The 16,371-nt window shown below is 49.4% G+C and overlaps 1 protein-coding gene and 1 pseudogene across 1 annotated transcript; both read left to right on the forward strand.

Annotated features, from left to right (window-relative positions):
* Window positions 1–1,093: 1,093 nt before the first annotated feature.
* kcnj14 (potassium inwardly rectifying channel subfamily J member 14) lies at window positions 1,094–4,147 on the forward strand. Its single transcript, XM_067237326.1, has 3 exons — window positions 1,094–2,155; window positions 3,315–3,632; window positions 3,929–4,147. The coding sequence occupies exons 1-3, from the start codon at window positions 1,094–1,096 to the stop codon at window positions 4,145–4,147; spliced, it is 1,599 nt and encodes a 532-aa protein (XP_067093427.1).
* A 3,373-nt stretch (window positions 4,148–7,520) lies between these two features.
* Window positions 7,521–16,371, forward strand: part of LOC136943858 (myosin-10-like) — a 17,877-nt pseudogene continuing 9,026 nt past the window's right edge.

Genomic DNA, 16,371 nt, shown 5'->3' on the forward strand with positions numbered 1-16,371 from the left:
AAGAGTCAAATTACTTTTGGTTACTGTGAAGGAAGACAGATACTTGGATTAATGGGGAACTGCAAATCCAAGTCTCCATAGTCAGGGAACTTCCGTGAGTATCCTATACCATGCACGACTAACGAAACTCTGGAGGCTGTGCTATATATATATATATTTGCTTCAGAAAAAGTGATTCTACGAGGGTGCAATGACTCTTAGGACGGACGCGTATTGAAGCTGTGGAAAAACTGTGCCTTTCTCCTGGCTGTCCCACAGTGACATGAAGATGTGAGGAACGTGGAACGTGAGATACAGCATGCTCTTTTCTGCACGGTAGATATATGTCTTCCACCGTCTGCGCCGGGCCCGTCTGGTTCGGAGCCCTGCGGTTTTCTGTAGCAGCTCTGCCTTCCCTGTTTCCCTCAGTCTCTTTTCTCTGTGTCGTTTGATTGATTAAGGAAGGAGGGAGCAAAACAACATGTTCAGTGTCTCCTTACCCCCTCCCTACTGGCTGCAGTCTGCTCCATGTGCTTCAAAGAGTGTTTAGAAAAGCTTTCCTGCACGCTGTGTGGTCTTACCCATTAGTAACCTATCACCTCCCTCCCTCTCCAACACAAGATGTCTGCCAACTGGGGTTCACTGCTGTTGATTCCTTGGACATTTGTTGTGTGATGCTCATCATCACTCAAAGGGGTCTACAGTGAGTATATTCCTGTCAGGACTTTGTCTGTTGGTTGTCATTGTAAACTTATTATTGTAAGGAGAACTTTCATTGGTTAACAAAACATTTGAACTGGGAGGACTCCTCCTAACAGAGACTTGAGAACAAGAGGTGACTGTTGAACTTTGACCTGGACAGAACTTTGGTCCAACGGTTCTTCACATGGCTCTTGAGATGAAGAGCGTTTCTTCCTTTTCAATAAAAAACAGGGAATCGGACGTTTAAGAATAGAGGAACGCCCATCTAAAGTTGAGATAGAAGGTAGAAGACCCCACACTTCTCAACTGAGTTCCAGGGAGCTCAAAACTCACTCAACAGAACGACATCAGCTAAGGACGTAGTAAAGAATCCACACAGGGTACTTGTGGGACACACTGCCTCAAGCGCACCATGGGAGCAGCTCGCGTGAAGCGGCGCTTCAGTGCCGTGGTGGACGGGCCGCTGGAGGAGGAGGAGGTCATGAGGCTGGCTCAGAGTGCTGCCGACACGGCCAGGATGGGGGAGGGGCCGACGGGGTCAGGTAGCCCCGCCGGCCCCTCCCCCAGCCTCGCCCGCAACGGCAAAGCTCTCCCCCTGCAGGGCAACGGCAGAGGTGTGAGGAGGCAGAGCGGAGAGGGGGAATCTGGAGGAGGAGGAGGAGATGGTGGGATGAGAGCAGGAGGAGGAGGAGGAGGAGGAGGGTGCTCGGGGTTGAGGGGCGGTAGAGGCGCGGGGGGAAGGGGAGAAGGCTGTTCGTCCTCGGAGCGTGATTCGCTGTCGTCCCCTTCCTCCTCCAGCCGCCACCATGCCCGTCGCTCCAGCCGCCGGCCCCGCCATCGCTTTGTGGGCAAGGACGGGCGCTGCAACGTGGCCTTCGTCAACATGAGCGAGCGAGGCCAGCGGTATCTAAGCGACCTCTTCACCACCTGCGTGGACATCCGCTGGCGCTGGATGTTAGTCATCTTCACCCTCTCCTTCCTCCTCTCCTGGCTGCTCTTCGGATTCGCCTTCTGGCTCATCGCCACCGCGCACGGGGACCTCGCTGACCGCCTTCACCCAGGCTCGGGGGCCTCTCCTGGGGCCGGAGAAGCCGGGCCTGGGGGGGTTTCGGACAGAGAGGCCGAGGCGGAGGAACCATGCTTCTTCCAGGTCAACAGCTTCATGGCAGCCTTCCTGTTCTCCCTGGAGACGCAGACGTCCATCGGTTACGGCTTCCGCAGCGTGACCGAGGAGTGCCCCCTGGCGGTGATGGCGGTCGTCTTGCAGTGCATCGTGGGCTGCATCATCGACGCCTTCATCATCGGGGCGGTCATGGCAAAGATCGCCAAGCCCAAGAAGCGCAACGAGACGCTGGTGTTCTCCGACACGGCGGTGGTGGCGCTGAGGGACGGGAAACTGTGCATCATGTGGAGGGTTGGGAACATGCGCAAGAGCCACCTGGTGGAAGCCCACGTACGAGCACAACTACTGAAGGTAGGCAGGACGGGGGAAACAGGTGGCTGAGTGGTTAGGGAATTGGGCTATTAATCTGAAGGTTGCCAGTTCGATTCCTGGCCGTTCCAAATGACGTTGTGTCCTTGGGCTAAGGCACTTCACCCTACTTGCCTTGGGAGAATGTCCCTGTATTTACTGTAAGTCGCTCTGGATAAGAGCGTCTGCTAAATGACTAAATGTAAACACACACTCCAGAGCACTGTAACTCATCACTACTGGGAGGGAGGGTCAAAACAATATGAGAATAATCCTAATGTGGAAAAAGCTTTTATTAGAGTGTATGTTTTGTATAGGAACGGTGTTGGAGACTTAAGAGTGAGGGAGAAAAAGAGGGAGAGAGAGAGAGAGAGAAAGGGGGAGGGCAAAACAAAAGTAAATATAGAGTGTCAGGAAGTAAAAGCATTTAGAGGAAAGAGAGAGGGAGGGAGTGAGAGAGAGAGACATGGCCATCTGGACCAGCCGTGGTCTGTGGTTAATGAGAGCTTGTTTCATTCTCCCTCAGGGGGTTTAGAAGATTTACTATGGATTAATTTCCGTGGGATTCTTTAACTCAAAACCATTGTCTGCCATCACAGAGCTCCCCTGTCTGTCTGTCTGTGTGTGTGTATGCTCTTTGCCCCCTGTCTGTGTGTGTGTGTGTATGCTCTTTGCCCCCTGTCTGTGTGTGTGTGTGTGTGTATGCTCTTTGCCCCCTGTCTGTGTGTGTGTGTGTGTGTATGCTCTTTGCCCCTTGTCTGGCCTTGTGTGAGTCATTTTGGACCATGTTTGCTTCTGTTTGTTTGTGTTGACTTTATTTGTGGTGTTTGTGTCCTGTGGTTCACCAGCCCCCTAGTCTCTCTGTTGCCATCACTGCCGCGCTGCAGAGCGGGGAGGTTATAACAGGCAGATTTAGATCCATCTTAATATCTCGACTATGTCAGAGGTGGGCCATGAGCTGGCCCAAGCTGGCTGGAGATTGGTCCAGGAGAGGGGGCAGGAGTCGGCTTGTGTTCTTTGCGGTCGGGTAATTCGACTGTTTCAGTGGTTTCCATTAGAAAGGGTGCTAAGCCTCTCTGGGATGGGACGTTTAATCTAACTCTTGGCCTCTACTGGCTTGTCTTCCTCTCCCGTCTGTCGTGCCCCTTCCCCCCCCTCCCAGCCAAGGGTCACCCCAGAGGGAGAGTTCCTCCCCCTGGACAACATGGACATCAACGTGGGCTTTGACGACGGCACCGACCGAATCTTCCTAGTCTCGCCGGTCACTATCGTCCATGAGATCGACGACGAGTCTCCGTTCTTCGAGATGGACCGGCGGGCTCTGGAGAGCGACTCTGAGCTGGAGGTGGTGGTGATCCTGGAGGGCATGGTGGAGGCCACGGCCATGACCACGCAGTGCCGCAGCTCCTACCTGGCCTCCGAGATCCTCTGGGGACATCGCTTCGAACCCGTGCTCTTCGAGAGGAAGGAATGCTACCAGGTGAGGGAGAATAACTTCTACGGTATGGGTGAGATGGCTGAGCGGTTAGGGAATCGGGTTATTAATCACAAGGTTGCCTGTGCGATTCCCGGCCGTGCAAAATTACGTTGTGTCCTTGGGCAAGGCATTCACCCTACTTGCCTCGGGGGGGAATGTCCCTGTACTTACTGTAAGTCGCTCTGGATAAGAGCGTCTGCTAAATGACTAAATTTACAGTCCAGACTTCTGAATGTCAAGTGTTCCACCGTGTTCCCTGGACCTCTGCTCATATCCCTGTCTCTCCTCTCTCTCTCTAGGTGGACTACTCGTTCTTCCACAGAACCTATGAGGTTCCCAGCACGCCCTCGTGCAGCGCCAAGGACCTGGCTGAGCACAAGTACATCCACAGCTCTCGCTCGTCCTTCTGCTACGAGAACGAGGTGGCTCTCCAGCTCGTCTCCCCCGACCACGACCCCGAACTTGGCTCCCCTCCGCCACGACGGCCCCCCCATTCAGAACACCCCCACACCAACTGATCCGGTGTTGAGGGGGGGGGCACAGGGTAGAGGGGACCTGTGGTTCACAGGAAGACAGGGAGACAGACAGGGAGAGAGATAGAGAGGGGGGAAGACAAGTTAAATGGAAAAGATAGACAGGTAGAAAGCCAGGTGGAATCGAGAAAGGTAAGTTCTACCACAGAACAGCTCAGGGAAGATAAAGAATAGTTGGAAAGACTTGTTTAGAATGATAATTCTTCTTACTAAGACATATTTAGGGGTTGTATGTGTTGACAGAGTGAGGTAAGATCAGGGTCCACATGGGGAGACCACACTCACACAGTTGTCTGATTGGGCCTGGCGGTCTTTCCGAATCATTCTAACCCGTCTGCAATGAGTCTCGCACCCGGCCCTTCTACCACCACTGATCCACACTGGCTCCAGCACCTAGCTGACAGGAGACACTGCCCCCTGCTGGCTCCAACATGCAACTGACATGGAGATGACTCGTGATGACAGAGTGTGGTAATGGTTCCTGTTAGGTCAAATGTTTCCATTAGGATGGAAGCACAGGGGGATGTTGTGTTCTCAGTTAAGGGTTGGACTACTTGTTTGAGCCAATCTGGTGTAAAATCACGGAGAAACAGCTCAAATAAGCAGCAATTTAAGCCGTTTCTTTGACTTGTACTGTATTCAGTGTACTTTTTCTTGTAATGTACTAATGTTATTCATTGTATTTTATTTGCATGTGTAAATCAAACATTTTTGTTTTCTGTGGTGCAGTGTCAGAATGCATTGACATTGTGGTTTAGAGCGCACTGTCATCGTGACATCACTGTCATCTATTGGATGTTACAGGGTTGTTGATGCTGTTGTTCGGTTCTTAAAGTATTTCCCCTTGAGTTATGTATAATGTCAACTGTTAGCATCGCCGAACTGGTTTTGGATACTGGTGGTGAGGATGTTCTGGATGGTATTGGCTCTGTCTGTACTCTCCAGGGTATGACTAAGATCTGTAAGAGTAACTCTGTAAGTGTAAACTGACCTGTCCTACCTGATACACTACATATTCCTGTCTCTCTCTGGGCCCTTAGACAGAGGTAAAACTGTCATCCTCCTCAGTTCATATAGCATGACGATGGAGACTGGATCCTGCACAGACCAGCTGCTGAAAGATGGAAGCATAATTTCTTAGTTGTAGGATAGAATCACTTGTGTTTGGTCGGTTTTGGTTGGTGAGGTTGGTTGGTGTACCCTGGGTGGTGCCTTCTAAACAAGATGCATGTCTGCTTCATCTGTCACTATGCTGTCTGACACGTTTTAAACTGGATTTTCTATTGCGTGGCTATTTTGTTGCTCATACTAGAGTGAAGTACTTTTTTTTTTCTCAAACATCAGTTCACCACTTATATGGTATATTGTGTGCTGTGGGTAACAGGGTTTTCCATGTCGTTGGCACACATCTAAACCAGCACAATAACTGTTCAGTTTTCACAGTATGTTGCTCTGTATGTCATATACCTTATACATTGCTCATCTAAATTTAGCAACAATTACATTTTATTTGGTCAGTTTCCTTTTATTATAGATTCATCTTGTTCTATACTTTATTCCTTGTGTGAACAACACAGCACTTGCAAAATATACTTCCCAGAGGAACTACAGGATACAAGTGTAACTTGTCATAATGTACTGTTGACCGATAGAGATTGATAATGAATTGAACGTGTTCTGCTGTGTCTGATGGAATGACGTCACTTGCTGCACAAATCAGTCTAGATGCTGACAACTTTGAAACTCTGTATTGTATTTTTGCACAGATGTATTATGATGTAAAATGGCACCTGGAAAGAAATATCACAGATTGTTGTCTGCAACAACGTTGAAATCGCAACTGGAATATTTTTAAACCTCACATGCATAGATAGCAGCCTGCCCTACTCTTCACAACTCCGCACGGTAATAATAATAAAAGAGAAGAAAAACCGTAGTAAACCAACTTTATAAAAGCTGCTATTTCTATGGTTTGATGCATGGGATGAGCTGTTATTTTGACTGTTATTAATGATCATTTATTCAACGTTTGTGTCTTTCCTTATCATGCCTCTTGACTTCCGTCTGCCGTGTTCTATTTATACCCGGGCCGCCGGTCTCTGGCCCGGTCTCTCTGCTCCACTTCCACGGAATGTAACTTGAACCAATCGTAGCCCTGACCCTCTGTGTTATCGTTTTTTAACGTACCACACAAGCAAAATATATGAATATTATTTACTTGACTATCCTTTGGTACTGCTTTGTTAGATTTCTGAACATGTAAAAAAATACAAATAAAGTTCAGGTCATAGATTACCGTTAGTTTCGTGACACAAACGACACCAAAATCAGCTATTTCCTTTCTTCTGTTTCATTTTTCTACAGTTGTTGTTCCCCTTCTCTGTAGTATGGCTACAATGTGAACTGTTTTGGGCAGAGAGCGGATCAAAGGAAAACAAAATGAAGGTTTTGAAGAAATAAAACACAATGATTGCTATCAGTGGTAGATTCTTTTCTTCGCTACATTTAGTAGGCTACTTTCATCAACCTTTTTTAACGTTTTTTTTTTTTATATCTGTAACGTATTTTTAGGCAACACTGCACCATAGGCCTATTTGGACATTAAAACATCTACAAGCAACACAACTCTAACGATACTTTACATTCAATGCATGCCAAGCAACTGCATATGTCACCTTTGATAGGTCCAATTAAACCAGACAACACAGGAGCATTAAGACGACTTGGAGACACGAGCTATTAGTGGAGAATCTGGGGCGGCTACCTCTTTTTAGTCACCCGGCTTTTCAGCTCCTAGACAGATAGCCCTTACGCACAGGTTCCAGATCAGTTATTAACCTTCTCCTCCCACTCACACGCCTTCGTAAGACTGATGGTAGATCTGTGTCTGGCGGACCCTCAGAGTGACAGACAGCAGCGATGCTGTCATCAACAAAGGGCGTACAAAGCTTTCTACCCCACCGGGAGAATTATGCATGCGCACCTGCTACTCAACTTCTATTGGATGTTTTGCGTTTTAGTAATTTGGTCCAGCCCACTCTTCCTTTCTATTGGTTAGGCTTTGTGACTGTTGTGTTCCGTTAAATCTAATTTGCCATCTAGAAGTTTATTTGCCAGTTAAGGGGCGGGACAAAATTGTCTCATTGAAAGGGCGGGTTTAGAACGTGGTTGTAGATTTTCATTTGAAGCAAACATTTCTAAGGCGTTACCAAAAACGATATTATCACCTTTGATTGGTGTAGAAACCGGAAGCGCGTTACTGTGCTGAAGTTAGGGCCTTGCCCTCATTCTCATGTCTGTTTTATTCTCACTGAGAATGTGAGTGTGCGGCTTCCACTGAGAGAACGGAACGGCGTAATGATAAAAGCCGCATTTGCGGTAGCCTACACACCTCGTACTTCATATCAGTCAAGAAAAAAAGAAAGAGAAAGCGCCTTATAACCCGTCTCCTCCCGCTGTCGCCTTATCCATTTCTCGGAGAAGATTCTGAAGGTGAGCTATTCAGTTACCCTACTCTAATTCAGTCGTAGGTAGTGAAATATATTGAAAGGCGTCGTATCATATTTCTTTGGGATTGGCTAGTTGCTAGCACCGCTAGGTTGGTCTAAATGCGGGTGGCATAACGCCGAAAATGACACCAGGACAGCGTACAGGGACCCAGCGGCGTTCTGGCTCTGTAGTTAGCAAGCAGGCCTTCAACAATATAAAGACGTCTGGAAGAGCATAAAAGGCAGTGGTTATTTTATTTTTTATTGGCAATAATATTAGCCCGCAGCTAACCAAAAAATGCTTTGTAATTCAGTCAATTGCATCTGGGTTAGTTAGGGTTATTATAAATATTATTTGTTATTAAGACATTTAGGATGGGCCAATATGATGATAATATAATTGACACATCAATTATTTGACAGTAACTCCGTTGGCTCTCGTGAAGTTCTAATTTACGCGGTCCATTGACTCAAATTGTCCTATAATCCGCAGGGTAGTCGCCGATAAATGAAATAATTCACACCTCATGGCCGAGGTGGGGTAATGCCTTTGTCAGCGTTAATTCATACAGACACGACCACTGCAGGTTATAGACTATTAACGTGAACGAAACATATTTTGAGGATAAACTGTGCCCTTACTTAACAGGTTTATAGTGAAGTTGTCACCATTTCTAACACTGCCTTCTCAAAACGAAAGAAAAGGCGTTCCAAGACCCCTTATCCGCCTACCCTGCCACGCACCCGCGCGCACGCACGCACTCCCCCACACACACACGCACTCACACATACACACACACACACACACACATACACACACATACGCACACACTACCCAATGACCTCCGCTCTAACTCCGCTGCATTGTCTTTACTATTGTCACGCTGTGTGGTGTTGCTATGGAGAAGAGCAGTCTGTTTGGAGTTTTTTTTGGCATCTCATGTCTCGTGCTGGCGTGTTCGGTCTCTCAGTGCACCGCGAAGCTAGACCCATTCAAATGTCCGTTGTAAAGAGTATTATTATGGTAAATAGGCTAGAGACCTGCTGACAGAAAAGATGATACTACTCTGTAGTAACATTGGAAGACTGCCCCTCCCTTTCTCAATCATTAAGGAAGGTATTCTCCATTACGGTACCTATTTTAACCTAGTGTTCCCTTTCAATAAACCTTTATTGGTCATTTGGTGCAAGAAATATAGGCATGATTTTTGAATGGCCAAGATGGGAAGTGAACTGAGACTTGCTGAACTTAGATATTCTGCTAATGGGGTGGAGTGATTAGGTTATACCGGGAGTCGTGAAGCCTGTAAACCCTGGTGACTGTCTGAGGCAGGATTCTGTGTTGATGATGATTCAAGTCACCGCTGCCAACCTCGGTGACAGGAAGTGTTGTGGAGGGGACTCACCCTGGACACGGTCTGACTGAGGAATGGAGAGAAGCAGGCCTGGGGACATGATACCTGCCACGTAGGTAACGATTTAAACGCACTGCAGCCAGGGCAGCAAAATACCTGCATGCTCTGTGGGGTTGGTTGTGACACTGTGGAATGATTATGCTTCAGGGGAAACCCTTCTCCTGACTGCTCTCTGAAGCATCTACAGGGGCCATGTTGACGTTGAACAAAGGCAACATGACTTTAGCTGACTGATGTAGAAGGCCTCCTCTTTCTGTCACTCTTGATGACTTTATTCTTTACTTGGCTGCTTCTACTGTACTTTTGTTACAGTAATCACACATTATGGCCTGTTGATTGGCTGTAGTAATCACACATTATAGCCTGTTGATTGGCTGTAGTAATCACACATTATGGCATGTGAATTGGCTGTAGTAAACACACATTATGGCCTGTTGATTGTCTGTAGTAATCACACATTATGGCATTTTGATTGGCTGTAGTAAATATTGATAAAGGATATAAGAGAGCTTCTCTACGAGTCACAACCTACCAGGATGAGCAAGCGGTTGTAAATAATGTGGCAAACTAGGGCTGAGTCATCAAAATCAGAGTACAACCATGACTGCTTCCTACGTGTGGTCCCAGGACAGGGTCCCAGGACAGGGTCGGTGCTCTGAGCTGCGGTGTGGGAGAGGTGTGGAAGGGGCCGTCACTAAGGCCAGGGCCCCACCTCCTCCCCTCCCAGGATCTCTATCCTCTACCTTTTGAAGGATTATCATTTTAATCACAACCTCTCCTTTTCACATTTCCTATTCACTGTCCCTCTCTTTACCCCCCCCCTTTCTCTCTCTCTCTCTCTCTCTCTCTCTCTCTCTCTCTCTCTCTCTCTCTCTCTCTCTCTCTCTCTCTCTCTCTCTGTCTCTCTCTCTCTCTCTCTCTCTCTCCCCAGCCTTCCCTCCCGTGTCACAGTCTAACTGACTGTCATGTCAGTTTACTGAGTCAGTTGATGCATCTCTCTGCCCCCTCCTCAGTTCCTCCATCTTCTGGATTGGCTATGTTCCTCAATTAGGCCAGATCTCTGGCTGGATCTGCTTTATCTAAGATGTGTGGCACCACTGCTCTCTGTGTGTGTGTCTGTGTGTGTGTCTGTGTCTGTGCGTGTTAAAGCAGGATCAAATCACTGTCAGTTTCAGATAGCCGCCTACAGCCCTCTCCCCATCAGGGGCACACCAGTGCTCGCCATCATGTAGCGGAGTGGGGGAGCTGTACTACTGTTTTCTCTTAAACTGAAACTGACACACACACACACTCACAAACACACACACACACAAACGTGACCACACACACACAAACGTGACCACACACACACAAACGTGACAGTTGTTTCTAGAAGATGTGTAACCCTGTCTCCCTCCTCTCCTGTCCCCCACCCTACCCTCCTCTCCTGTCCCCCAACCTCCACTCCTCTCCTGTCCCCCAACCTCCTCTCCTGTCCCCCAACCTCCACTCCTGTCCCCCACCCTCCCCTCCTCTCCTGTCCCCCACCCTCCTCTCCTGTCCCCCACCCTCCCCTCCTCTCCTGTCCCCCACCCTCCCCTCCTCTCCTGTCCCCCACCCTCCCCTCCTGTACCCCACCCTCCCCTCCCCTCCTGTCCCCCACCCTCCCCTCCTCTCCTGTCCCCCACCCTCCCCTCCTGTACCCCACCCTCCCCTCCCCTCCTGTCCCCCACCCTCCCCTCCCCTCCTGTCCCCCACCCTCCCCTCCTGTCCCCCACCCTCCCCTCCTCTCCCGTCTCTCTTCCTCCCACCAGTGCCAGCAGTACCATGTCCAGGTCATCAGGGGGCGGCGCCAACGATGTCACCCGCTTCCTGTCATCAGGGGCGGGGCCAGCATCGCCCTCCTCGGCCCCTCCCACCGGCCACGTGTTCTCAGCCTCCAGCCAGGCTGACTGGGCGGCCAAAAGGCTGGTGTGGGTCCCGTCAGAGAAGCACGGCTTCGAGGTGAGGACATGGAGAGGGGCGGGGCCTGAAATGCGGGTGTGGCTCTTCCTTTGTCTCTTATTTTGGGAGGGTTGTATGTTGAGCAGGTGAGTGACTGTCCCCAGGTATGTGTGTGTGTGTGTGTGTGTGCGTGTGTGTGTGAATGCCGGGTGTGTCAAGCAGGTGTGTCAAGGAATGGCGGGACGGAGGGGTGAGGGAGGGGGGGGAGCTGGTTTTCAGATGAGCTGTCAAAAACAAAACCATTATAACACAGTGTATTCCATTCCAACTTCTTTTTTATACCAACCGCTTCAAACCACGGCCATATCATCTTTTGAGACGTGCTTTAGTTTCTCGTCATGTTCTAGAAGCATCTACTCCAGTGTGCCAGTGTGCCACTGGCTGGACGGTGTTCTGGAGCGCTGCTGCAGCCCTGTCTGTGCTCCTCCTCTCTGCTGGGCTCCTTCAGATATGGAGCTCTATGAATAGAACAATCCTGTCCTTCAGCTTTCTAATGTTAGAGGCCATCAGGAGTCACAGTTCAGACACTGACTTCCTCTCACACCCATGATCTGAGAATGCTGCCCTCACACACACACACACACACACACACACACACACGTGTATACATGCCCTCGCATACACACACTTGCAGACATAAAGACTCTCGCGCACACACACACACACACACACACACTGGGAGTGTTTAAGTGTGGAGCAGAACAGCGTCCTGTGACCTGGTCACGCTCCCAGTTCATCACTTCCTGTTTCTCTGTCTCATGTCAGTCTGACCGGAACTGCTCCTTTGACCTTCCATCCTCCTCTCCTTCCTTCCTCTATCATCCTCTCCTCTCTCCCTTTTGGACTTCAGAGTCCATACATAACACGCAATAAATAACTTCCTAATTTTAAATGTCCCAAGTGAACCCTGGGCTCGGTCCTGAAATGACTCGTCGCCTTGTGTCCCTTCCAGTCTGCGAGCATCCGCGAGGAGCGCGGGGACGAGGTGGAGGTGGAGCTGACCGACAGCCACACCCGGCTCACCCTCTCCAGGGAGGAGGTGCAGCGGATGAACCCGCCCCGCTTCAGCAAGGTGGAGGACATGGCTGACCTCACCTGCCTCAACGAGGCCTCCGTCCTTCACAACCTCCGAGAGAGATACTACTCTGGGCTTATCTATGTGAGTGGACACACACACACACACTCACCGTCTCATACTGAGAGGAGGAGACCCTAACATAAACACATGCCCGGTACACTGTGTGAGGAGGTCTCATGTGGTCGCAGCAGTGTAACTGATAGGGGGAAACAGGGGAGGGAAGAGGGCTCATCTTACAGGGTGCTCATGCAGTCCGTGGGAAGGAGACACTACTCCTGTTTCTCTCATCAAGAAAAGGAAGGAAAGGAAATATTAGGAAAGATAAGAAATCTGATGTGTTGTACACATGTATATGCCTAATCCTGGATAACCATCTTATCTGTCACTGTAGTTAGCGTGTCTGTGACAGAGGGAGCGAGATAGAGTCAGGAATGTGCAAAAGAGAAGATTATGAAAGCAGTCAGTGAAGAAATCAAGGCCTTGAGGTTGCAATGCATACTGCCATATCTCTGTAACCCTCACACATACACACACGCACACACAGTTCAGGGCTGTGTGTGTGTGTGTGTGTTTGTGTGTGTGTGTGTGTAAAGGCTCTGACACACTGGGAGAGTCAGTACTCCTCACGAGTCCACAAACCGAAAACACTCCACATCATAAGACCGTACCCAAGACACTCCACATCATAAGACCGTACCCAAGACACTCTACATAATAAGACCGTACCCAGGTCCCCCCACCCTGCTGTAAGGCTGCCTCAGGGATGGTAGTGTACCACTGTAGGTGTGGAACACCTGAGGTTATGTATTATAAGGATATATGCCCATCAGCTGTGTCTCTAGATGGGGCTGGGCCCTGATTAGCCTGCAAAGTCTCTGAGATGAAAGTTCATGTCCTCGTCTTATCTTTGTACTCTAACCTGTGTATATGTGTGTGTGTGTTTCTGTGTGTCACTTTTGCATGTGTGTGTGTGCGTGTGTGTGTTGTAGACATACTCAGGGCTGTTCTGCGTGGTAGTCAACCCCTATAAGAACCTGCCCATCTACACAGAGTCCATCGTGGAGATGTACCGGGGAAAGAAGCGCCACGAGATGCCCCCCCACATCTATGCCATATCAGAAGCTGCCTACCGTAGCATGCTGCAAGGTACGCTGACCCCTGACCCCCGGCATTAACCCACCCAGCTGCCCTGGAACAGCGCCGCTACGTCTACTCTGACTCGCTGACCACAACACAAGCGCTTTCCAGAGTTGTCGCGGCTCTTTGTAGTGGTGCAGAGTTTTACGTAGCACTGTTATGATCATGCGTTTCACTGTAGTGTTAACAAGTCCTTGCCATGGTTAGAGACAAACATTTCAACCATTCTCAGTTCCCAGACCTCCTCAGACAGTGAATGTGAGAGACAGGCAGGTCTGTCTCAGGGTGATTGAGCAATGCCTCTACTCTGAGGCTTCTACCCTGAGGCTTCTACTCTGAGGCTTCTACTCTGAGGCTTCTACTCTGAGGCTTCTACTCTGAGGCTTCTACTCTGAGGCTTCTACTCTGAGGCTTCTACTCTGAGGCTTCTACTCTGAGGCTTCTACTCTGAGGCTTCTACCCTGAGGCTTCTACCCTGAGGCCAGACTGGTAGATGACAACACGGCACTGATGGGAATATCTCTCTCTACCACTCCCTTCCACCCCCCTCTCTCCCTCTCTCTCTCTCTCTCTCTCTATCTCTCTCTCTCTCTCTCTCTCTCTCTTTTCCTGTTCCAATCTCTTTTTATCTCTCACACACTCAACAAGGTTTGACATGTGTGAGATTGTTTGATCGTTGAACCAGTATGACCGGTCTGAGGTATGTGTGTGTGTGTGTGCATGTGAACAACCATGGACGCACCAAAAATGAAAGCCAACCTTCTGGCTAGACCCTTCCTGTGTGTCTGACCTGCCTCTCTGCAACCCAGAGAGTGAGTGAATGACAAGTCTTACGTGATCCAAACAGGCCAATGGTTAAGGCTGTCGAATTCCAAAAGGATTGCATAAAGCAGCATTATTCTGTTGACACTAGCTGAATAGTTGACAAGTTCTGGTACTAAGTATGCAGTTATGCAAGGTTCCTGGTCAGACGTTAAGCTGCCTTCCGGCACATTCTGTACACTGTGAGCAGTATTATTATTTTCATTAAAAACAATTGTTTCCTTTTGCAGACCGGGAAGACCAGTCAATACTCTGCACGTGAGTTACCTGTCTGTCTGTCTGTGTCTGTTTGCTGACATTCTGTCTGTCTGTCTCTTTCCTGCCTGCATTCTGAGTGCCAACCTGTCTGTCTGTCTGTCTATCTGTCTGGTAACTGTATTTAGAATGAGGCCTCTGGTTTAGCCTCTACAGACCTACAGCTCCAAACATCTCGACCAGTACGAGTATTTTTACCCTAGTCCTCCTTCATATCCTTCCAACAGCAACATCAGTAACGCTGTCTACATCCTGCACACCTGCTCTCTGTGTACAGCCTGGCTTACAATGCACTGCATGGGTCCCGCACTCACTGCTGTTAGAACTGTCTGCACCGACCCATGAAAGCCTTTTATAAGGACCCTGTCACTCTTCTCTTTTAGGTGTTTATAATGTTTCCCATTTGTGTGTATGCATGTGTGCTTGTTTTATAGAGGACCTCCTTTGAGACAAGATGGGGTTTGTTGGATGTGTGTATTTATCGTGTGTGTGTGTGTGTGTGTCTGTGTGTTTCAGAGGCGAGTCAGGAGCAGGAAAGACAGAGAACACTAAGAAAGTCATCCAGTATCTGGCTCATGTCGCCTCGTCACACAAGACTGGAACCCTGGGAAGAACCAATGACCCCTCCATGCAGGTAGAGAGGGGGGAGGGGGGAGGGGGAGAGGAGGGGAGGGGAGGGAGAGAGAGGAGGGGGGAGACAGGGGAGGGACAGAGGGAGAGGGGGGGAGGGAGAGAGGAGGGGGGGAGGGGAGGGAGGGAGAGAGGAGGAGGGGGGAGGGACAGAGGGAGAGGGGGGTGGGAGAGAGGGGAGAGGAGGAGAGAGGGGAGGGAGATGGGAGGGGGAGGGAGAGAGGGGAGGGGGGGAGGGAGAGGGGAGGGGGGGGAGGGAGAGAGGGGAGGAGGGGGGAGAGAGGGGAGGAGGGGGGGAGAGGGGGAGAGAGGGGGGTGAGAGGGGAGGAGGGGGGAGAGAGGGGAGAAGGGGTGAGAGGGGGAGAGAGGGGGGGTCGTGGGCTGCTCCTTTTCCTCTCTGCTCTATAACCTCTTTAATAATGCTGCTGCTTCTCTCTCCTTCTACCTGTTCCCTCCATCGTCCTCTCTTCCCTCCTCTTGCTCTCTCTTCCCCCTCTCTTCCCTCCTCTTTGCTCTCTCCACGGCTTTCTTCCCTCTTCAGCACCCTGTCTTCTCCTCCTTCACTCTCTTTTCTGGGTGTTCAGACGGAAGGCAATAGGTCCCTCACCAGGGGCAGTTCCCTGGTGAACAGGGTAAGTGTGCCTCTGCTGCTCTGACTCTGTCCTGTCCTGCTACTTCAAACTAACCTAAACTGCCCCTAAACCAGGACTACTGATGCCATGTCACCTTAACCTGTCAAACATCGGACATTAGAATTGAGCTTGTTTGTTTGTTTGTTTGTGTTCATCGTTTTATTGTTGTCTCATTTGTCCTTTTATTGATGTCTTATTTTGTCTTTTTTTTATCCTTCTCATGTGTGGATTCACCTTTCATCCTCCCCATTCCTCCAACACTTTTTTTTGACAATTTCTCAGAGTGTGCAATATGTGAGTATAAACTAACAGATGATTCTAATCAGGGGGAGAAGTGGTGGAATTATGATGAGAGGATGAGAGGATGAGAGCGGATGTATGATCCTCTTTGTCTAAGTGACGGAGAATCATGTGATCTTTGACTTATCAGTGGCTGTCTTGTTGCCAGTAGCATAGCTGAGCTACATCCATCCGTGTGGCCCAGCCTGTGTGAACGATGGCTTGTGAACGATGGCTTGTGAACGATGCTTGTGAATACCACTTTACCGAGCAAAGCATTTTCACCTACTGTGTGGTCGTGCACACATTCCAGCTGTACTGGAATTTGTATGCATACTCTGCCCACACATGTTTGTCTAAGCGGGTGCGTTTGAGCATGTGTGTATGTGTGCAGTGCTAAGTATGTCTATGTAAAGTGCTTTGTTGTTGTTTGAGTGTGTGCTTTGTTTGTTCCCATTCAAAGTCCTGGCATCTTGCTGTGTGTGTGTGT

This window comes from Osmerus mordax, chromosome 6 (assembly GCF_038355195.1).
Source record: "Osmerus mordax isolate fOsmMor3 chromosome 6, fOsmMor3.pri, whole genome shotgun sequence".
Classification (NCBI taxonomy): domain Eukaryota; kingdom Metazoa; phylum Chordata; class Actinopteri; order Osmeriformes; family Osmeridae; genus Osmerus; species Osmerus mordax.

Bases quoted from the DNA above. Each gene is read 5' to 3' on its own strand.
- kcnj14 (XM_067237326.1), top strand. From the start codon at position 1,094: ATGGGAGCAGCTCGCGTGAAGCGGCGCTTCAGTGCCGTGGTGGACGGG. The intron at 2,156-3,314 runs GTAGGCAGGACG...CCCCCCTCCCAG, and splicing joins TACGAGCACAACTACTGAAG to CCAAGGGTCACCCCAGAGGG. The intron at 3,633-3,928 runs GTGAGGGAGAAT...CTCTCTCTCTAG, and splicing joins AGAGGAAGGAATGCTACCAG to GTGGACTACTCGTTCTTCCA.